Source organism: Strongylocentrotus purpuratus, unplaced genomic scaffold (assembly GCF_000002235.5).
Source record: "Strongylocentrotus purpuratus isolate Spur 01 unplaced genomic scaffold, Spur_5.0 spur5_scaffold_16, whole genome shotgun sequence".
NCBI classification, from domain to species: Eukaryota; Metazoa; Echinodermata; class Echinoidea; order Camarodonta; family Strongylocentrotidae; genus Strongylocentrotus; species Strongylocentrotus purpuratus.
This window is the reverse complement of record NW_022145601.1, coordinates 7,382,409-7,405,898: the sequence shown is the minus strand read 5'-3', so window position 1 is coordinate 7,405,898 and position 23,490 is coordinate 7,382,409. Positions and strand designations below refer to the sequence as shown.

Here is a 23,490-nt window from a genome sequence, read left to right as displayed (position 1 = left end):
TAAACTCATCTTCATGAAGACTATGGAAAAAGATGAAAACAGATCCAATCTTTCTAGGCCCTTCCCGTCGGCTTGCAACCCGAGTTTGTCAAAATAGCTCTTGAGCGATGGAATTTGAAATCTTATCCCATCGCCATAGTAACCTCCCCGGAGACTACCAGATGACCTTAAATCAGCACTTGGCTTGATCACTGTATTAACAAGTGTGCCTTCATTTAAGCGATTTTCATCATTCGGTGGTATTGTCGTACCCTATCTTTTGGAGAAACGTGAGATTAATACCGATAGAAAAGGTACGGTATGAGGGATGTCTTTCCGATGATGGGATGGGCGGGGGGTTGGAATGCTGGGTGTACAGGTTTGCTCTTTCTGCATCATCGCTGGTGTGGCGTTTTAATCTAAAAGATGAGACGGCCTCTTCCCTCCAGGGACACTTAGGCAAAGTAGATGTTATATGCCTCCTGGAGTTGGGTTACATAGAGAGAGAGAGAGAGGGAGGGAGGGAGATTGGGAAAGATGGTAGAAGAGAGAGGGTGTGTGTGTGTATGTGTGAGTGAGAGAGAGAGAAAAAGAAGTGTGAAGAAAAGGAGAGGAAGAGAAATAGGTTAGGAAGAGAGAGAAAGAGAAAGAAAGAGGAAATGGAGGGGATAGGGGAGAGGGAGAGAGAAAGGGGGAGCAGAAAGAAAAAGATGGGAGACATTGAAAAATGGAAAGGAGGGAGAGAGAGGGAGAGAGAGAGAGAGAGAGAGAGAGAGGAGAGATTAAAAAAGGCAGACGGACAATAGAGACATGCAGACAGAGATGCACACACACGGACCTTTCAGGCACAGATGACCTCATTTTCAGATAGTGAGATGCTTAAATACATTGTATCCATTATTTGTTTGTGTTTTGATGACAAAAACTTACATTTCTTCCATAATATAGTGTCATTTTCTGTGGACTGCTTACAACATTCAGAAAAGGGATAGAGACATCAGCCCCCTCACGAAAATGTGTCCGCAGGCTTATGAATACACTGTACTTGTACTGTATTTTCTTGAACTCAGTGTTTCTGGCCTCAAGTTATGTTTTCTTTGTTTCATATTTATGTTGATTGCTGTCATTTTCATCTATTCCTGCAGAATGGAAAACACTTCTTCTTTAAATGTATTGTCCGAGTGAACTTTTATCAAATCTATGTCTTGTATACTGGATCATCTATTTTTGTCACATTTATGAGTTTAATAATTCCATCTTGTGTCCGTTTATATGTGAAATCCATGAAAGCCATTATGACTTCCATACAATATTTCATGTCTTTATATGGTGTTGCATTGTCACTTTTACATTTTACATTTTCTATCTTCGTTAAACATTTCTGTCTTCTTTTTGTTTGTTTGCTTACTTGTTTCTTGTATTTTTTGTAAAAAAGTGTTTCTGTGGTGGGTGCTACCATAATAAAAGGGTAAATAAATGTATTTATCATATTTGATTCATATATCATAATAGCTTTCTTGACAGTCATGGAAGTCAGTTAAACTATATATGTAATTCTTAATTTTAATCATTTTCATATCAGTACATGTATTTGTGTACTTTCTTATTTGAATAGTTTTGGCATAGTTTTGAATATATTTTAATGATTTATTTTTTTGAGAGTTTGTTTTCTTATTTTTTGGAAAAATAATTTTTACAATTTTATTGGTTATACTTTCTAATTTTTCAAGAGTTTTAGATTGTTTGAAATATTTCATGTAGGCTTGACAAAGTGCCTGGAAAAGATTTACGTCTTTATTTTTCATGAAAATACAGTGAAACCTACTTTCAGTGACCACCTTTATATATATTTTTGATTAAACAATGAATGTCACATGTGTTATCAGTATTCTGTTGTTTATTTGTGAAATGACAAACCCAGTCCCCCCCCCTCCCCTTCAAACAGTTTGTGTTGCCTTACACTTTTATTTTACACACTAATCAATCATCCATCCATCTTGTCATCCATCCATTTTTCTTTTCTTTCATTTTTTCTCTGTCCATGCAGTCACTGCTCGTTCCGACGAATACACCGCTTCCCCTCTCCATCTAGCGCACCGCTTTGACGCTCTTGAAGTCAACATGCTAGAGGGCGGGCTTTATGAGGACCTGCAGTTTGACGAGAGCGAGCAAGGTCAGATCACATACTTTGATAACATGAGTTTTCATTTTTCTAAATTTATTTTCTTCAAGGAAAGTAGAAGGTGACATAATTTGCGTAATGTACGCCAAGAGCTTCAAGGGCATTGTCTGTTATTCTTTTATAGAGTTAAAGCCCTTGGGGTTCTCACCAGATGATGAGATGAAAAGTAAAAGAGATAAGGCATCAAATCATTGTTAACTCATGAATGTCAAGGTTCTTTGAAAGGTGCGAATGATGAGATTTTTGCCTTCAAATTGGCAGTGCTGGTACTTTTTCACCCCTTAACATTTCTGTGAAATGCATTGAAATAAAAAAAAAAAAATGAAATGGATATGATATCTTGCTGCTAAGCAGGCGCCAATTAGAGAGGAAGAGAAGAAAAAAGTTTTTAATTCAGTTTGTAAAGAAGATTCATGAGGGATGTAACATAACATGAGGGCTGGTAACTACCCCCGCCCCCCCCCCTCCCCACCTACGGTAAAGTTAAGAACTTTTGCGGAAACACTCTTTAACTCATCTCCGATGGGTTTGAAGAGTACGCTAGCACCTGGGATCGAAGGAGGAGGGGGGATAGCAGAAAGGTTGAAGCATAAATGAAATTGCAGATTAATTGGCGGATAGGCATGAGAGGTGAGAAACATTAGAGCACATGCGTTAGGGGGCGAAATTATCAGAGGTGGAAAAGTATGGGAGAAAGGGCATCGTCGAGGATAAAGTACAACTTTGGGGTCACGCAAGGTGCGATGTCGCCCTTTGTAACATGTCTGGTGTAATGTCACAGGTGCCAAAGGCGACACCTCCGTAGCGACGGCGACGACGGCGGAGAGTGCTGGGCCATGGGGGGAATGTCACTATTCACCGTAATTGACATTCAGAGTGCCTTTCGAGACAGTCCCCGCCCCCTAGCAACGTCTGTCAGCCTATGGCAAAGTGGTCTTAATTGCTAGAATAACTGACCCCGCCCTTAGCACCTGCCCCATAGAATAGATTATTGCGAGTCCATCCTCTGGGTGAAAGTATGCTGCTTTTAATTTCAGAAATGTTAGTACTCAGTAATATTTGTATTAATAATCATTTTAGATAAGTATAATGTAAGGGCTGATGGTAGGGTTATAATATGATTGTAGGGCCCGCGGGAGAACAGTATGAAAAATGATTAGGCAGGCTACTTTTTTTTCTTTAGGCAAGGGAATAGGCCTTTCATTGGAATTTGTGATTGCAATGATGAACATGAGTTCCACTACCACAATGACAAAGATTTTCAAGCAGTGAACTTTATTCTGAGTTTTAATATCCTATTTTATTGCCTGTAGAAACCATGCACACATTTCAGTAGCAGATGCATAAGACCTGAGAAATTGCCTTACATTTTAAAAGAGTCTTTATGATCATGTTCATTACTGCAAAACTAGGGGGTGTTTCACAAAGATCCTAAGTTGAAATCATCTCTAAGTTGGACTTAAAATTTATGGAAAGCCATTAATATCTTTAAAAATATTTTGTAAAAGTTATTTTAAAAGGCATAAAATGTTGATTCAAATCATTCCTTTTTTTAATCAAGGAGGTTTCATTTTCTTTGATATGGAATTTATGAAAAGTCTAAAATACTTGAATTTTTGCTTTTGAATATATATTTTTTTATGGCTACAAATGGCTCTCCATAATGTTTAAGTCCAACTTAGAGTTGTTTGACTTAGGATCTTTGTGAAACACCACCCTGGCGTTTAGTGTGCATGCCACTTGGGCTAATTATTGTGATCGCTCAAAATTGGTGAATGTTTTATGCTGCAGAGAATTTAAATCATTTTTTAAACAACCCAGACTTGATGCTGTAATTCACATGAATTAATGTTTTGAAAGTATTGGGTCTTACAAGGTATTGAGTAAACTATGTAAAACTCTTATTACTGTTCAGAAACACCATTGAGTATGCTCGACATAACAGCATTAGGAGAGAGAGAGAGGGAGGGAGAGAGAGAGAGAGAGAGAGAGAGAGAGAGAGAGAGAGAGAGAGAGAGAGAGAGAGAAAGAGAGTAGAAGAAGTGGGGCATGCGGGAGCTGACAGCATCTTTATTCCATTTCTATATGGCTTGCATGAAGGCATCATGAGCATTTGTGATTAATGAGTCATATTTCTCTCCGCCAGGTTCCGAGCGAAGCTCTCTCCAAAGCTAAGAGCAGCTCAGACAGTATTATAGTTCCCAGATGCATTTGGTATTAAGAATGTAGCATGCACTGCACATAGTAAGCTGCATGATTATCTGAAAGCATTGGGTAGAATGAATTATTCATAAAAAGACATAACATCAACTTGCCCTATAAACTTTCGTTTTACTATTTATCACATCGGGAATACCTTATGCATCACATGATATTGATATCACATGCAAGTACGTTCTCACAAGAACCTAAAAAAACATAATAAGAAAGAAATACTATTTCAAATAGAAAAATATACTGACTTTGTACGTATTGGTTATCAACATGTATGTTTCATATTACGGAACAATGTAACATTTTACAGAAACTTTATCTTTTAGATTTTATTAAGGAGATAGTACATGAGGCATCAAGTTACCCACCTAGGAAAGGGGTTTTCCCTTACATCCATCCTCTTCCGGAGGACAGATTGTATGCACTCAGTTTTTCATTAATCATAGTCTAAAATTATTCGTTATTCTCAATTTTAAGTCGAATGGATTGTAGTTCCAGTGAGTTATGAAGTATATGTGTACACTGTATATTATCTCTTCACCTGCTTATGAAAATATGTAAAGGAAAACTTCATAAGCAGTCACAAAATCTTTCAAGAAGATCTCTCAAGAGCAGTTTCTGTCTCTTACCGTCTGGCATATTAAACATTCTATAAAAAAAAAAAACGGGTCATAATGTTTGATAATAATTGATGACTTATTGTTCCTGACAATAAGTTACTATCTAGAAAGTTTGTAGACATTTGAACAAATTGCATCATGGATTTTCAACCAAAAAAGCGAAAATTTGCAAATATTGATAAGTAAGTCAATTATGTGGTATATATGCGATACCCTAACTGCATTTTCTTAGAAAGAGCAATGGTAGGTAGAAAATAAACCAAAAATAGTTAGTTTTGATGTAGTTATATTGACCAAAACCTTCCTGTGGGGATGCCGCTATGTTTCTGCTTTCTGCGAAAATTCAATTAAACATTGAAACGGAGGTGAAAACCGCATGGGAAATGTAGACGAGAAACAGGATTCCTGCCCGCTGTCAAGTCCCTAAAGGCCTTTCTGCATCTCCATCTCGATCATGATGAAGATGGTGGAAGATGGAGGACTGGTATGTACCAGGGATGCCCTCCTTTCACTTTGGGAGGAAGTCTTTGGGTGGGAGGATGCGGAGGGAGTAAGTTTGTTTATCCGGGAATATTGATGAGGAATGGAAGTTCATAAATCAACATCGCAAGTGCTGATTAAACTTGAAGCAGCTAGCTCTGTTTAGAGACGGAGGAGAGGGAGAGAGGGAGAGAGAGAGAGGAGATTGGGGGGGGGGTGGTAAATGAAGAGAGAAGGTTTTTTAGGTTGGTTGGTTAGAGTTGGTGAGAGAGAGAGACAAAAAAGGTGGGGGTAGGGGTAGAGAGAGAAAGAGCAAGAAATATGAAGAGAGTAGAAAGCAGAGAGCAATAGATATAAAGAAAGGATAGAGGAAGAGAGATATAGAGGGGAGGAGAAGAAGAAGGAGGGGGATGAGGAGGGGGGGGGGGTGTGGTAAGTAATGAAGGAAAGAGGAGGGCAGAGAAAGAGGAAATTCTTATCTTGGAAATCAGCTTTTGCTATGACGATGTTCCACCTCATGTGTTGAGGAATAAATATTTAAGTGATGAGAGACATGGACAGAGATATGAAAGGAAAGACAGAGAGAGAGAGGGGGAGAGGGGGGGGGAGGGGGGGGGGGAGTGGAGTAGGTGGGGTTTCTTCTTTTTCAGAAATCAGCTTTTCCTGTAAGGATGTTTCACCTCATGAGTTGCGAAATAAACATACATAAATAATTAGAGATACAGAGAGATATGTAAAGGGAGAGAGACAGAGGCAAACAATCACATAGAGATAGAGAAGGAATAATGAAATATGGGTAGACTTAGTAAGTTAAAGAGAAAATAAAGGGAGAGGGGGGTGTACTACTTAAAGTGACAGGCAGAAAGAGAGGGAAACAGATAGACACAGAATAGTAGAGAGAGAGAGAGAGAGAGAGAGAGAAAGAGAGAGAGAGAGAGGGGCAGATAGATAGATTGACAAACAGACAGAAGAGTTACAGAACTAGTGAGAAGCACACTCAGGAAAGAGAAATAAGAGGGGTAGAGAAAGAGAGAGAGAGAGAGAGAGAGGGGGGGAGGGTTAAATTGGAAAAAGAGCAAGTGCTCTTCGTAGATAATGATTATACTTTTATATATATGTGATTGAAGAGAAATGGGGGAAACAGTTGAGGAAAGTGACATGACAAAGCAAATGTTTGTGAAGGAAGATAAAGAAGAAGAGGATCCAAAATGAAAGATTGAGAGAAAGTGGGGCACAGCTCAGTAGAGACGACACAGGCTTAATCACAGATCTAGAAGAGACATGCAGATACAGACACCTGGAGGGCTGATTAAACTTAAACTACGGGGAAAGTGATGAATCGTCCGGCTTACAGGAACTTCATCTTTCAGTCACGTAATGAACGCACGGGAGATAGAGCTAGACTGGATGGGTGAAATGATCCAGGAGACGGGGACAAAGGGTTTAGAAGAGAAAATAGAGAGAGAGAGAGATAGAGAGGGAAGTGTGTGAGAGAGAGATATATATAGAGAGGAAAAGGATTTAGAAGAGATAGAGATAAAAACATAAAGAGAGAAAAGTGAGAGAGAGAGAGATAGAGAGGGAAGTGTGTGAGAGAGAGATATATATAGAGAGGAAAAGGATTTAGAAGAGATAGAGATAAAAACATAAAGAGAGAAAAGTGAGAGAGAGAGAGAGAAAGAGAGATTGAGAGACAATGGGTTTAGAAGAGATGGAGATGAAAGAAGAAAATAGGAGATCGAGAGGAAGGGAGAGAGAGAGAGAGAGAGAGAGAGAGAGAGAGAGAGAGAGAATCGTCAAGTCACGTAATGAATGCACAAGAGAAAGAGCTAGACTGCATGGGTGAAATGATCCAGGAGAGAGAGAGAGAGACAAAGGGTTTAGAAGAGATAATAAAGGCACAGAGACAGATGAAGACAGAGAGAGAGAGAGAGAGAGAGAGAGGGAGAGACAGACAGACAGACAGATAGAGAGACAGACAGACAGAAATAAATAATAAGGAAATAGCCCAGAGGAGAGATAGAGAAAGATAAAATGGGACAGATGAGACAGAGAGACAGAAGTAGGCAGAAATCCAACAGACAAAGATTCAGTGCACTGTTTTTCCAAGAATTTTTTCTCAAGGAGGAATATTCTAACAAGAAACACGGCAAATCTAAGGGCATACCATCAATTTCCTGTCCTTTGTTTAATCATAATATACCTAATCAAATAAGAGAGGAGAACCCGATACCAGCAATCGTGTTATGACATTTCCATAACATTTATTATGACCAAAGGAAATTAACTTCTAAACACTATTTAGAATTGCTTTTACCACATTCACTTCCTGTCAGTGAAAAACACTTGCCAAATCATGGAAGGTTATCTTGTCATAAAATGAAAGATTTGGTTAAATCTTGAAGATTCTCTGAAGAACTGGCTGTGCTTTGCATTGAAAGGAATTGTGTATCACTTCTGAGATGAAAAAAATCCTTCAAGTTTATTTTTACAATCTTGATTAGATATTAAAGTCCTATTTTTCAATATTGATTTTTTTAATTTAAATGCAAAAAGTGGCCTATATTGTTGAAATGTTAAGGCATGTTATTTTTCTTTTCAGGAGGTTGGTGTCAATATTTCTAAACATGTTTGTTTTTAACTATCACATGACTTTTGTGATATTTTCTTTGGAATTACTTGAAGAACAAAAAATAGTTTTAAACTGATTATCAGTCTCGATGGATTCTCTGTTTGAGTAAAGCAGAAATAACAGAGAAGCTGATAAGGAAATTCAAAAAACTAACTGTACTTTTAACATTGATGAGTTGTTAATACGTGTAATCACTAATTATATTTGAGTCTCAAATTGGCACTGTGTATCATTCAAATGATTTTATTTCTCATGCAAAACATAATACAATGAATAAGTATATTACAGAAAAAATATGCAATGAAACGACAAATATAATCGAAATAGCACGAGAAAAGAGGAACTAAAGAAAAGCAGAGCTTGTTGAAGTGTAAGTTCCTCTGATACTGTTTTACATTAGAATTTGAACAATGTATACTTAGAAAGTCATGTCAATGATTGCTCTTTATTCTCTCTCTCTCCATGCAGGCTTCTTTATCGATGACGACCTGCTATACGAGGACATCCTGGGCCCACCTGAGGAGGAGATCCCTGTGGAGGACTACTACGAATCGGACAACTGCTCGGACTGCTCCTGGGGTTCCGAGGAGTGGGACACTTACGACAGCGAGCAGGAGGAGATGGTGCACAGCTACGTGGAGGCGACGGACCACTCCCCAAGGGAGCGGTGGAGCGGGGTGGTGGAGGAGGAGGTAATGGTGGGGGTGTAGGAGGGAACCACGTCGGAAGCTCCCACAGGAGGTCGATGGTCTCCACGTACAGCATGGAGAAGGCTCCGCAGAGGGAGGAGGCAAAGGTAAGCTGGATCCTTGAACATTTCCTCTCTTTTTGCTGTTGATAATGGATAGATATATCATCTGTTAGGAGCCAGAAGGGCTATGACTCATATGCTTTAAAGCCCCACTGTACTACTTGCTTACTCTATATAGAAAACAATGCCTAAGCTGTCCCCGTTGGTCCCCCATGATCCTCTTTTTCTTATGTTTATTGAGAGCTGATTAGATGAGATAGCCACCTGTCAGTGCCCACGCTGGGTGGTCTAATCCCTCCTGGCCAAACTAGTACAGACAGGTTTTAAAACAGAGGTCTAAACAGACGATAGTGGTTTAATGGCTACTATTGTTCTAAAAAAAGTGGAACCATGTAGTGAAGCAGATTTAGGGTAGAGGGAGATGGGGCCCCTAGGCAATTATATCGATTGAGCATACTTTAACTGTGCAACCCAAAGAAATAAACACATGCTTGTTGAGATTTTGGCACTTTTAAAAAATGTGAGAATTTTGTAATGCAGAATGATGGCTTCAACCGCTTAAAGCTAGAGGGGCATTAAGTCATATCCGTAAGCATGGAGCTAATGCCTATTTATATGAATCAATGCCTTTTTGGTTCTCAGCAGTATGGTCATCCCCTTGGTATGCTATGCCAATGTTAAAGGGTAGATTAAAGCCTCATTTTGCACTTAGAGAAGGCATTTCATTTACATTTGCCTCTCTCAACCCAGTCAGAAAGTAAGGGCAGAAACTCGCCAAATGCTTGTAGTGCTATGTGTTGAAGCTTGCCTACAGCTAGGGTTTTGAATAAATGAGCGCTGTGTTTTTCCATGCACACTGGCAATAGATTGCATAGACAAATGATGCTTTCGCAAATACACAATTATTGATTTAACAGTTACCAACGATAGTTACCAAAGATTTGATAAAATGAATGTAATTTTTGTAAGAAGTCATCATCTTACCAGATGATGGTCTGGCTATTCACGCTAAGCTTATACCTGGATTATAAGAAACATCAGGTCATTTCAAAACATAAATTTGTCTCTGTCTGAATGCGAAATTTTTTCTTCCATGATGAATACATAAGTTATGAACTCCCTTTCCTGTAATCTAAAATTCAGAACGAGAAGCCCAGCCGTAAGCTCCATCTACTTACGTTTGTAGTCCTACTTCATGTCGATTACAACACAAGATGACTTGTAGCAGTGTACTTGTCTTTACAAGATAACATTCATGGCCAAGCCAAAAATTGCCAGCGACTCTGTGTCTAATTTGATAAACATGACGCGCACTTACCCACCGTCTTTTATGGAAATCATGATTTTGTTCATGCAGTCGTAGATATGCACCCGTAAGGATAGAAACATAACCATCATCGACATGGCGCGAGTCACGAAGCTCGAGATAAAAGCTCTATAGAGATATAATGTGATGGAGGAATCATTTCTGAAACTATTCTAGGTCGTTAATGGCAGGCTGGAAAATGCAGCCGCATGTTTGACCTTAATGTTCCAGTTTTGCAGTGCTCTTTCCGGGTCTTTGTTCGCCCATGTAGCGGAGTAAAAGAAAAAAGAAAATGTCATTACCTTAGAAAGTTTGCCTCCTCTCCCGTTCTGCTTTCATCCTTTTTTGTGTTTTTTGTTGAAATTCTGAGAGCAGGTTCTACTTGAAGAAAAGATGTGAATGGCATTTTAGTAAAAATGAATTGTGACTTCCAGATGATGATTATCTACATTTACTAGCACTTTTAGCCTGGATTTCATTTCAAGAAACCTTTTTCCCCCAATTAAATCAAAATGTTTTCAGATGATTTTAGTAGCATGTCACAAAACATGATTCTTGAATTGTCTTGAATTTGGCAGACTCTAAAGTAACCAATCTAGAAAGGTTGCCATTTTGTTATCAGATTAAAAACAATGTCTAGTTTATCAGATCAGATTTTAAAAAAGTGTCAAAAACAATGTCTAGCTACAGCTCAGAAAGCAAAAGAGTAACAAAATATGCGTTAATTTGAGTAGAAGGTTGTTAGCACCCGCGCAAGCCACAAAGCTGTTTTCCTATAACTTGCTGCTATGGTTTTGACTCCTCCACACATATTAAACCAATTTTGTGACCATGACATGGATTTCTCTCTTTATCAATTAATGCTAACTAAAAATAGAAAATGGATTTTAATAGCCTAACTCGAGTAGTTTCAAATCAAATGAGCACATGCTTTTTACGTTAGGGGCATTTTAATTCTCATGACCTTTAGCTTAGCATAGTAGTGCATGTCCGCATAAAGCGGAACGGCGCAGTTTACATAGGCCTTCAGCTAGCCACAAAACGACGAGTTGTTCTCATAAACCTGTTTGTCTCGAGATCGTGATTTGGTAATGAAATGCATTCAGTCTTTGCCTAACTCTTGCTCTAAAGACAACAACATCCAAGCGAGTTTTGTATACATCTAACACCACAAGCCACAAACGAGAGTCCCAGCTAAACCGTTGAATAATGCTTTTCTATATTTAGATGACGACTTGAAGCCTGCAATGTAAGGAATCTGTTTTCAACTCCAAATGAAGCAATCTTGGACTGATTAGATGCCATTGAAATCAAACAGAATCGTGGCCTGCTATTCATTTATTTGTTATTCCCTGCCCGGCATGCTGCTTTAAATCCGCATCTGAATGCATGTAATGCGTTAACGTAAATGCTTGTTGCCTAGGTGATGCTCTGGCAGTTATGTCCTCAACGAATTTTGGAAAAGCAAGCAGTTTCCGTCTTTGAGAATGACATGAAATTTGTCAACGAAATGAGGAGACGAGGAGATTTTCTTGCTGTGTATCAAGTAAATTTGTAGAGGCAAAGTGAAATTAGTTTTCATATTGAGTTACAATGGAGATGTGCCTTTTTAAGGCAGGTGGAAATGGGGAAAATAATTAAAAGAAGAAAAGAATGGAGAAGAGGGGATAGAGAAATTAGGATTATAGGATAGCATCGGAGAGGTAGGGAGGGACGGAGGGAGAAAATATTGGCATAGATTCCATGAACAGAAGAGAAGAGATGTGAATGGAATCTGAATTGATATATAAGCAGAGTAGAAAGAAAGACATAGAGAGAGAAAAGGGAGAGAGAGAGAGAGGGAGAGAGAGAGGGGGGAGAGAGAAAGAGAGAGAGAGAGAGGGGGAGAGAGAAAGAGAAGAGAGAAAGATTGTGTAAAAATTACCATGAAGAAAATATGAGAGAGTGCTTTAAAAACGATGCAGAATTGGAAGAATGATAGACGTCAGTGTGCGTTTGTCTAGAAAGGGAAATATATAGAAGTTAAAGAAAAGAAAAACAAACAAGAGAAGTAGAATGAAATAGAAAGCAAGGAAAATATTGAAGTGCATAAAAGGTAGAGGGATAAGAATTGAAATTCAATACCACTCTTGTCTGAAACATATTATTGGTTGTCTAACGACAAGCATTTGTCAAACATTCTTGGGAAAAAAAGAGTGGTCACTGAAAGGAGATTTTCCAAACTCTACTTATTAAATGTACCAACCATGTTCAACTGTAAAGGGTCGGGGGCAAGGTAGCACTTTGAATGTGTGACCATTGTGCTAAATCTGAAAATAAAATCTGAATGTTTTGGTATTCCTTCCCCTCCTGATTTTTTTATCTTTTTAAATATTTCTCATCCTCATGAAGAGGGACATGCAAATGGGTGCTGTCATATATGAGGTCAGTATGGCCTTGTTTTCAGCTCAAGTTTTCGCTTTTAGAGAGATCGATATATTCTAATATCATATGACGATGTGCAACATACATTTTAGCCATGTTTTCAACTGAAGTTTTTGCTTTGAGAGAAATCATTATTGTGCAACATACATTGTAGCCATGTTTTCAACTCAAGTTTTTGCTTTGCGCGAAATCATTGTATTGTAATATCATATGTCGTTGTGCAACATGCACTGTAGCATCTGTTTTTCATGTAAAAACCATCAGAAGCAGTGATCATTCCGTTCCGTCATTTACATTGGATTTCATTGCGATTATTATTTGATGCTAAACATATCTATAAAGATATCTCATTCGCTTTGCAGTGCCAATTGCACTTGAAATCTCATTGATTTAGCTTCATATCCCCGCATTGAATCAGGCATGCTGGAAACAAAATTTTCATGGAATGATAATATTTACATTGCACCAATGCAGTACATTACAAAGGAAAAAAAACATGTATCAGAAATTGTTAAGTGTTACTTGTGCAACATGCATTGTAACCATCTTAATCTTGTAAGCAAAACAAGTTTAATCCTATTTGTGAAAATACATATGTTTGGTGAAAAAGTAAATGCGGCTGATGAGTTTATGTTGTTGTTGAAGAAAAAAATGATCTAACTAGAATTATTTGATATTTTGATTTTAATTACATTTCAAAACTAGGAACACAGCTCCCACCTGCGAAATATGCATGTCTTTATCTTTAGAAACGTATGAAACATGGAAAATAATACCCACTCCCTTTTTGTACATTATGAGTCGTTCATGAACGTGAGAGTTGACATGTAATTGACATGCTGCACCGTACTGCCCCACACCCTTTAACATTTTAACATTCTCCAAATATTTATCTTCAATTCCTGTCTGTCGATGAAAAATGAGACACTTATATTACGACATAGCCGTCCATCTTGTGCGCTGTATTTCAAGCCATTGCTGTGGGCAGTAAGCATGTTCCGACGCCATGCGGGGGGTAAAAAGAAGCATCGCCCGGTGACAGAATTGTGAAAGCATTTCAGTTCTGATCTTCTCACTTGCTTGTTTTTTGCGGGAAATGCGCATTTAGTTGTCTCCATCAATTTGCCTCACTTTATTAAAAGTTATCAATCTACTTTTGTTTTGCAAGATGTAACGGTTGGATAAAATAATTTGAAAGAACATTGAGGTGATCAAAGTGTAGGCTTGTATTGAAAGGGCATCCTAGAGCAATTTTGTATGATTTAAGATAAATTTTATTTTATTCATTTCATTTCATTTGTTTATTTTTAGCTGACATTTATCTTTGCTGGCATATTTGTGCTATGACTTTGTGGCAATATTTAGCATAAATATCTCATTTCAAAGGTTCAAGAATCATTTTGGAAAAAACATTTGGAAAATGCCATATCTGATACGTATCTACACAATCAAAGATTTTCCACAAATTGGATTTCTCTTCACCATGTGTCAAAACTTTTTCTTTGTAATAGAGGATTCAACTTTAGAGGACTTGTTTTATAAAGTGCTATCTATATAAGGGAGTAGCCGAATGAAATAATTATAAAATGTATATCGTTTGAGTGTAATCACATCAAGCTTAGTTTCTGTGACCTCGAACCCTATGTCCTTGTTTTTCATGTCTCTTTGTAAACATCTTCTTATGAACAAAAGGAATGTAGCTTCCAAATAATATCCTAAGGTCAAATATACAGACCTATTTGATATCGCTTTATTTGCACAAATCCCACTATAGCCACTACTCAATATAATCTACATCCAATTCCCACGAATGAATCCCAACAAAGCACACATATACCTTTCTTGGCCAACATTATTTGCGTTAGCCCGTCCCCAAAGTCGCATTAATACCATTATGATTTGATTTTGTCACATCCTCCATCCATGGATACGTGTTTATCATTCCGTTGCCTTGCCAACGGTCGGCCATGTTTGCGCATATCACTGTTACCCAACATTAACTGCTCATTCCAAGCTACTTAAACCCATGTCTTCATGCCTCGGTTGTTGCCGAAATAAAAAATCCCCCTCTCCTCCCCTTTTGCTTTATATGACACGAGTATGTCTTCCGCGCCACCGAGACTTTTGTTTGCCCCCGCTACAGCAAGGCAAATTTTTCTAAGAGCATAGACAAACAGGAGCGATGGATGGAAATTGTGTAATTGACAGACAGAATGTCTGGCTGGGGCTTAAAGAAAAAGTTGAGTTCTAGTTGTGAGATTTCATTGAGAAAATAATTTGTGTCGAAGCAATTGAGATAGGTTGATTATGTAGTGCATTAAAATTGTTATAAGCCTTGTCTGCTTCTGAGGTTTTGGGATCATAATAATTAAAATTGACTCAATCTCACTAAGGATGTATAACTTATTGCCGTGATGGAATCTGATGTATCTGAGAGTTTGGTTATGAATGAATGAATGACTAAATAAAAAGCAAGTGCACTTAACTCAGTAATTGGTATGTGGGACTACACATAGAGGTGGCATGAAAGTTGTCCAAACACGCCAGCTATATCTCATCATATTCATAATATGAGGACATTTTAAAGAACAATCCTTTTGAGAGGACATTCCTACTATGATAATTTCCATAATCACATGAACAGAATGGGAAAGCTTACAATTTATTATTGAAATTAACCTCAGAACTCCATCCTCACTTTAATGTGTAGTTCAACACTACTCACAGAGGACGTCCATGTTGGGGTGGTATTTAGGTTGTCGAGCTGTCATTCTTTCTGTTGAGCTTGGGAGAAAAAGCTGTCATGTCTGAGGGAAAGAAAGAGAGCATGAGAATTTTGGAAAGCAGAAAAGGAGTATGGTTTATTATGTAGTGTCATTGTGAAATTAGTTCCATCTCTTAAAGTAGATATTCATTGATTTTAAAAACTAACTTTATTTTCATTATTGCAAAGTTGAAACTTTGATTCGACAAGGTTATCAAAATTCAATGCTTGGAACCATTCAAAGTAATGATTATAATAAATTACAAAACGCTTAAATACAGCCCCGGCATAGCACCTGAAGAGCTCTCCGAACGCTGCTGAGATGTGTGAGATCACAGTATGGACATGATTTTCACAAGCGGACGATGTCCCATGACATCTCACACATTTTCAGTGCCTGTGTTTTCATCTTCTCTTGAGTTCTTTCTCTTACTTCACTACCGTCAGGCTAAATGTATAATCTATTGCCTCACTCTAAACCCCGCGCATGGTTTTATTTTGATAACAAATGCAGCGATACAAAAATAAAGGAATGTGTTGCTTGTAAACAAAATAAGACGCCATTGTATATTCAGCTGCACACACCGCGGTATGTCCGGCGTTTTAAGAGGGAACAAGTGCCGTCCTTAATATCATTCCGGGGTTTTTCAATTTGAAAGTCTGTTTTTTTTTATTGTTATTTAACCCCTATCCTGTGTAATTACAAGCAAAAGATTTTAGTTATCAGAATCGGGTCATATCTCCTTTTGAATAGTTTGACATGCCATTACATTTATATACACTAAACTCATTATAATTTGACAAATAATAGCTTTTGCAATTATGTTTTCTCTTTATGGAATGTCGTCTGCTTGGTCAGTATTGGTCCATATAGTGACGTCATTAAAACATCGTTATTTTTCCGGCGAATCTCTCGTATATCCCAGCTGCTATGGAGGTCGTTGTATTTGTATTTGTTATAAATCACCCGATATGCAGTTAGCCTACAACATGTATGATGGCCAGCTGTTAGCTTAACAGTTTCTAGTGATACATTAGTTGACATATTTGTGATTTTCTTTGAATTTCACCTTTAAAGGGTGAGCCTTGTATGAGTGACAGTGTGTGTGCTATGGTTTTTAGAGGGATGAAAATAAACTATAGTTGTTCTCAAAATATTTTATATCCTAACCTTGATGCAGAAGGCTTCTTTTCCAATATTTTGTTATGTCTGTAAGACTTTTTGCAGTTCTAATGTTGGTGCAAACTTTGTTGTATACCGGTAGGCATTTAGAATTTTTGTTGTTGATCATGACCACTTGATATTGAAAGTTTGTTGCAAAGTTTCTGAAAATTTGTTGGAATTCAGCTAAGTTAAACTAGCTTTTGCTTGTAAAGAATGACCTAAGTCATAACTGATACATTCTGAGAGATTGAGTGTTTATTCTACTACCAGAGCTTACTAATATCTGCAAATAGTTTACTTTTGTCTGTAAGGTCCTTTTGCCGGAGAATCTATGTAATGTGTTTGTCTTGTAAGGATCAGTGAGTTGACTTGAGGAGGCGCGATAGGTCGGTAGAGCAGTGGTCTCGTAATCCGATGACCCGGGTTTGAAACCAAGGCGATGCGCTAGTGCCCTTGGTAAGGCATTAATCCTTACTACCAGGTCCCTCAGAGAGGGACCTAAAGCCGTCGGCTGTCTGGTTGCTTAGTTTCAAGCATTTATGCTTTCTTAGCAGTCAGGTAATATAACCACCACCACGATATAAGTTTCTTACAGAACATTTAAATTATTTCTCAAGTAGTTGACTTTGTATAACATCCTTTTGCCAGGATACTTTTGCAATGCCCTGATAGGTTCAGGATGAGTTAACTTGAGTTAAGGTCCTTTTCCAGGTACCAGCGTCTGCGGTGTCCTTGCGTCGCGATAAGTTCAGAGTCATCGTAAGAGTACAGGGGGAATGTTATCATTGAATAGACCAGGGAACAGGTGTCCAGGTGTCGTAAGTAGGTCATCCTTGAACAAACGAGCCCAGACGTGTCGATGCGGAGGACAATGCAATTTGCTTCTCCCCAAGATACCAAAATATCAACCTCCACCTGTATGTCTTGGCCTTGCTTCTCTTTTCACTCCCATGTGAAATGTGAGACCTCGTTTTTGATGCAGATGCTTTTCATCATTATTTATTTGTATGATATGACTCGAATACCATGTTTTTTAAATCTTAGATCGTGTGCATATTTTGTGACTTAAGTTAGCTCTCATACATAAAAAGAGAGGGAGAGACTGACAGACAGTACCGAAAATGAGTGAGAGATGGAGAGAGAAAGAGAGAGAGAGAGATGGAGAAAGAGAAAGAGAGAGATAGGGTTGGAGTAGGGCAGAGAAATGTCAATGAAACCTTGGAGACAAGACCTATTTAATATCCATTTTATGCAGTAAAACCAGAAAAATTTATGTGCAAAAACTTTCTCAAAGTTTGCTATGCTTTCAAGGCTAAAAATGATTGAATTGTGAACCTTGATTATATCAATTTTTGAAAAGTATTTTTTGTTTCTAGGAAATGTTTCCAAATTCTGGTCTCAAAATATTTTTTATTTTAACCCTACAAGCATTGTGTCAGTACCTGAGAGTTAGGCCAATCATTATTTTTTTTTAAAGTTTTAACAAAATTGGGTTTGACAACATGCCCTTCCTTCTTCTCCTGGTCTAAATTTTGGTTTCAATTCTGCCATGTTTAAATCATTTTTGAAAGAGAGTGAGGAAAAAAAAAGTCAAAACGAATGCTTTATGCCTTGCTGGATGTGTGTCTAACAGACATCTATGAATATTCAATGTGTTGTGAAAATCCGGCCCCCAGCAGTGTTCTAGTAATGCAGAATGGGGCTAATCTATAATTCATGGGTTGTTTTAAAATGTTTTTGACTTGTTTTTGACTTGTCAAAAACCATGCTATACCCCAGAGATTACCCACCAAAACCAAACGATAACAACATCACCTGGAGAAAAAAGGTTTCCTGTCATTTTCTGTTTTTTTAAACTCAATATTTTTAAACCAGGCCGCTTTTCAAATGTTTTCAAATGTTAGCACAAACTTTATATTCTAAGCAAATAATCTAATACATTATGGTTTGCAGAGGGATATTATCTGTATTTTATAAGATGATGACGTGGATCCTAATCTGATTGGTTGAAAGCGTACACGTGACCAAGCATTTATTTTGCCTAACATGTAATGACCGGTCATTATCAAATGCTAATGAACGGTCATAGTAAAATGATGTTATAAAACATCATTTTATAAAACAAACAAAACATAATATTATAAAACAAATAATACACATCATTTGTTCAGGCATTAGTAAAACTACCCACACTCGGTATATACCTTCAAAACATTTCAAACACCCTCAGTTATCGCCTCGGGCGTGTTAGACTGTCCCAAAGGTACCTTGTGTGGGTAATTCTTACTAGAAAGAGAAAGAGGAGGAAGGGGGACACTATAGAATGTTTATGCATGGTAGAGAGAAAGAGAGAGAGAGAGATCAAAAGAGTAAGAGAGATAGAGAGAAGATGGACAATGTTGATAGATGCAAGAGATAGATTGATAGACAGACACAGATAGAACACAGCTACTGTATAACACAGACAGACAGACAGACTGACAGAGAGATAAACAAAGAATTAACCCTGTCTGTAGGCATGCTTATAATATTACTTTAACTAGATTGAACATTAGTAACCTGTCCTGTACATGAGTGTTTCCAGTTTCTTGTGTGCTCTTTTTATTATATGATTAGAACATTTTTATTAAATATAATTTTAGTAATAGTACAATGAGAGTAGGATTTGTTTGTATTTTCACTGAAAACACTCAAACAATTTAATGTTCATCCCCAAGACAAAGATTGATATTGAAATAAATGTGTATGAACTGAAAGTGAAGACAAGAAATAGAGAGGGGGGAAAAACACTGGTAGAGAGGGAGAAAGAGGGAGAGAGAAGAAAAATAGAAGGAAAAAAAGACAGAGGCATGGAAAGAGAGAAGGGATTCTGAGTTATGTTATCTACTTAAGATATGAAGGTACTGTACATTTCAAAAAGATAGAAAACGTTGTAGAAGAATAAGATGAAGAAAAAAGGGGAGGAGGAAAGAAAGAAGGAGTATGAGAAGGAGATGATGATAATGATGATGATTAAGAAACAGAAGAGTAGGAGGAGGAAAGAGAAAGATATGCAAGAGATAGATGAAAATTAGAGGGAAAATAAAGAAATAAGTAGAATATGAGGAAGGTGTGGTCATATAAAAAAAGAGAGAGAGAGAAAGGGAGAGTGAGTAGAAATAGAGAGATATTTATAGATAGATGGATAAAGATTGCAATGAAAATGATTCTAGAAAAAAAAAAGGAAAAAATATATTGACAGAGAGAAAAAGAGATGGAGAGAAAAAGAGAGATAGGAAGATAGGGTAGAGAGAGATAGGGAGAGACAGAGAGAGACACAGGGATAGAGAGACAGACAGACAGACAGACAAAGAGAGAGAGATAGAGAGAGAGAAAGAGTGAGTGAGTGAGAGAAAGGGGGGGGGGGGAGGGGAAAGAGAAAAAGAGATTATTCAGTAGCCTATTTACCCAGTACTAAGTCTTGATTGATTATCGATTACCTCTACATGTTTGCTACTGGTCTGATATATGCATTTCTGATTATCAGTGAAGGATATATCTAATTAACCTTATTAGCAATCAGAATAACTCAATGAAAGTTGTCTGTATTTGAATTACCACTTAGGCCGATATTAGCAAATATATGCAACATGCATTCCGTGAAGTGTTTGAAGAGTAGGTCTGTCGCTGTTGGATAAGTTGAATGTCATGGAGTAAGAAGAATTATTAAACTAGTTTCAGGAATAGTAGAATGGTACATTTATTTATAGTGGCATGTAGAATTTAATAAATGCAAATTTCATTCATTAATTTATGGCAATGTTGTTATATTACAATAGATAGAAATGTATTTCCTAATCAGAAACATAATGGTATGAGGTCCCTTTTACAAAGATTTAGCAATCAGGAGTAACAATGTTACTGTTTAATCAATTAACCCTTTTAATTCCACTAAGTTTTGAACAATGTATTACAAACATGATTCCCTTCAGCAAGATTGTTATGATTTATATTTTCATTGTTCATTTTAGTAGAATGAAAGCATCAAAGAATTCCAGGGTAGGGAAAAAGATTTAAGATGTGTTGACGTTGTTGTAATCAACAAATGTGAAAAACTACAAATATGAATCCACAGTTTTCCATTTTAGCTGCATTTTGTCCAAAATAGTATAGACCACTGGTGTATGAACGGAGTCAATTAAAGTGCGTCCCGACCCCAACAGTTGACCTCAGTTTAAATCACTGCGTGTTAAACACTTGCTTAAACAATTGGGACATGGCTCCGTGGAATTCGATGATGACGATGTCATACTATCGGGGCCGGGCCGGTGAGCTAGCTCAGACCGCGTCAGGCAAGGCGCAACCGATCCCTAACCCGACGCCTAGGTCTGATTTCCGCCCTCGGGGTTGGACGCGGGTATCGATTCAATTAGGTTCTCTTCTTCACCCACCCTCCCGAGGAGGTGGGAAAAGGGGGGGTTGTTCAGATTCGCCAGGCAAAGGAAAACTAGGTGATGAGTGCACGGTGGTTCCTGGCACGTTTTGGGACGTGCTTTGAGCCCAGTGTGAACAGTTATGGGGAGTTGTTTTCATTGAATAGTGGCAAATTTTGATGAGATTAAATGAAATTTGAAATGAGAACCTTTGGGCATTTGCTAAGTTTTAAACTTTATTATGATGAAATGAAGAGGAGGTGAAGGCTGTACCGAGTTAAAATGTAATTCTTAGATATAAAATTGGTCAGTGAGGGTGATATTGATATATTTACAGAGAGGGGGATAGAGGGAGAGGGAGAGAGAGAGAGAAAGAGAGAGGGAGAGACAGGGAGAGACAGGGAGAGACAGAGAAAGAATACGAACAAGGCTGAGAAAGAGATATAGAGAGCAACAGGGTGTGGCAGATATGTGAAGAGACTATATGCGGGATGGGAGTGAGAATATGGAGAAACAGAGAAAAACATTAGGAAGAGAGAGAAAGAGGGGGGGGGAGAATAAGAAAGTATTGAACTTGGGGATGGCCAAAAGATTTAGAATTTCTTGTAAGTCAGCATTGAGAGTCATCGGATACAGGAATAATACCCCAGAAGTATTGAACCTTAAAGAAATCTTAAAGATCTTTAAGCGAACGTTAGGGCCCCACTCACAAGCTTAGCTTCTAAAGGGGTCCTAAAACCATTCGGTTTATGATGTAATCAAGTTAGAATATGTTGATTGATGTACTATTACCAGTCTCTTTTTTATGTAACAGATTATATCATGCTTTGTGTGGTTTTGAATAAAATGAACTGAACTGAACTGAATTGAACTGACTCTTGATAGCGGTTCATGTTAAACGAAAATTAGTATGAACACATCCACAAACTGATGATAAGGGATGCACAAAAAAAGAAAGGCAAGAACTCTCCATCAATTTCCTTACGATATTGAATTCTACAGACAAACTGTTGTGGTCAGAGGAACCCCACCGCACCACACAGTCTTATCAATTCACGATGAAACTTAGTTATCCGAGACAAAATTTGCATGTTTTACCCATTCGCCCGCCGGTGCTTTTGTTATTAAAGGAAAGGAAAGAGAGCTGCAAAAAGAGGAAGAAATCATGCTAATGCTTGTGAAATACGCTTTTGTAAACTAAAATGATGCATAAAATTGGACAATGCAATATAAATTTGCCGAGGAACTTTTGTGTAATTATGCAGTGTGAATTTTATTGTCATAGATATACATGTACATTTTCTTTAGCCACCGTCATTACATGATGATATAACAAAATGTCATTGTGCATGTAAATTTTGTCGATTTAAAAAAGGTTAACTACTTTTGCTGTATAACTTTATTTGGCATGTAATACATTTTTGGAAAACTTTATTTAGAAAATTGGAGTGCTTACAGTAATTGGATAATGCATGGTACTGATACTCCTCTCTCCTGCTCTTTCTTCCTCTCTCTCCCCCTCTCTATGTCTCTGATGAGTAATTGTTAACTTCAAGAAGAAACTTTGTTTCATCCCCCTCCATACTATATCTATGTCCTTTTCTTTTCTCGCTCACCTGGTCTTTTAATTTTTCTTTCTCTCTCCCTCACTGCCTACCTACCCACCTTCTCTCTCTCTTCAACTCTCCTCTCCTCTCTCTTCTTTGTTTGTGGTTTTCCTTACTTTCCAACAGTTTCTTTACTTTCTACCTCTCTTCAATTTTCTCTTCTTCTCCAACTTTCTCTTTTTCACACTCACTCTCTCTCTCTCTCTCTCTCTCTCTCTCTCTCTCTTCCCTCTCCTTTTCTTTCTGTTCAATTCTCTCTCTCTTCCCCCTTGTTTCTCTTTCTCTCTCTCTCTCTCTCTCTCTCTCTTTCTCTTTCTCTCTCTCTCTTTCTCTCTCTCTCATGTTTGTGTAAGGTCTAGACCATAGAATTCCCAAGAGTAATTCAGTGTTCTGCTTTGAGCAGTGCTTTTGTTTTGCATTAAGTGTGGGTAGTTTTATGCTCCAGATACATTTGAACCGCCATAAAAGCAGGAAAGAAAACGGTTGAATTAAGAGAACTTAAAACAAGGTCTCATTGTGTAAATGGAAAAATGAAGAAGGCTTTCATGGTATTTTATGTAGTCATGCATAAGACAATGCAAAGTGTACTAGGGATTTTCAATTTCAATTTTCAGAAAGGTATTAGGATCAAATTTTCTATTTTACCGGTACTCATATTTCTTGTGCTTCAAGAATTTTATATATTCTTTTTCTCTGGGAGGAAAAAATGGAATTTTCTTGTAAAGGGAGAGGTTTTTTTGATGGATTTGTTTTTCTCCTAGGGGAAGGAGTTCAGCCTTGCTTCTAGAATCCTCTTAATCTCACCAAACTATGGTCTATATCTTTTTACCTTTCAGCTACTCTTGCACAGATACAGGAGTAGATTTAGAATGGGAATAATTAGTTTGCTTTATTATGATTAGATGAGGTAAAGACTTTATGAGAGAGAGAGAGAGAGAGAGAGAGAGAGACAGA

General features: G+C 37.7%; 1 protein-coding gene across 5 annotated transcripts in view; it reads left to right on the top strand.

Moving 5' to 3' along the window:
* The first annotated feature begins 8,751 nt into the window (after nucleotides 1–8,751).
* The window catches only part of LOC100893442 (rho guanine nucleotide exchange factor 10), a 70,591-nt gene continuing 55,852 nt past the window's right edge, over nucleotides 8,752–23,490 (top strand). For all 5 annotated transcript variants that reach the window (XM_030986665.1, XM_030986664.1, XM_030986663.1 and 2 more), the window contains exon 1: nucleotides 8,752–8,903. In XM_030986665.1, coding sequence (XP_030842525.1) covers nucleotides 8,853–8,903 — 51 coding nt within the window. In that variant the 5' untranslated portion in view covers nucleotides 8,752–8,852. The remainder of the gene's footprint in view (nucleotides 8,904–23,490) is intronic.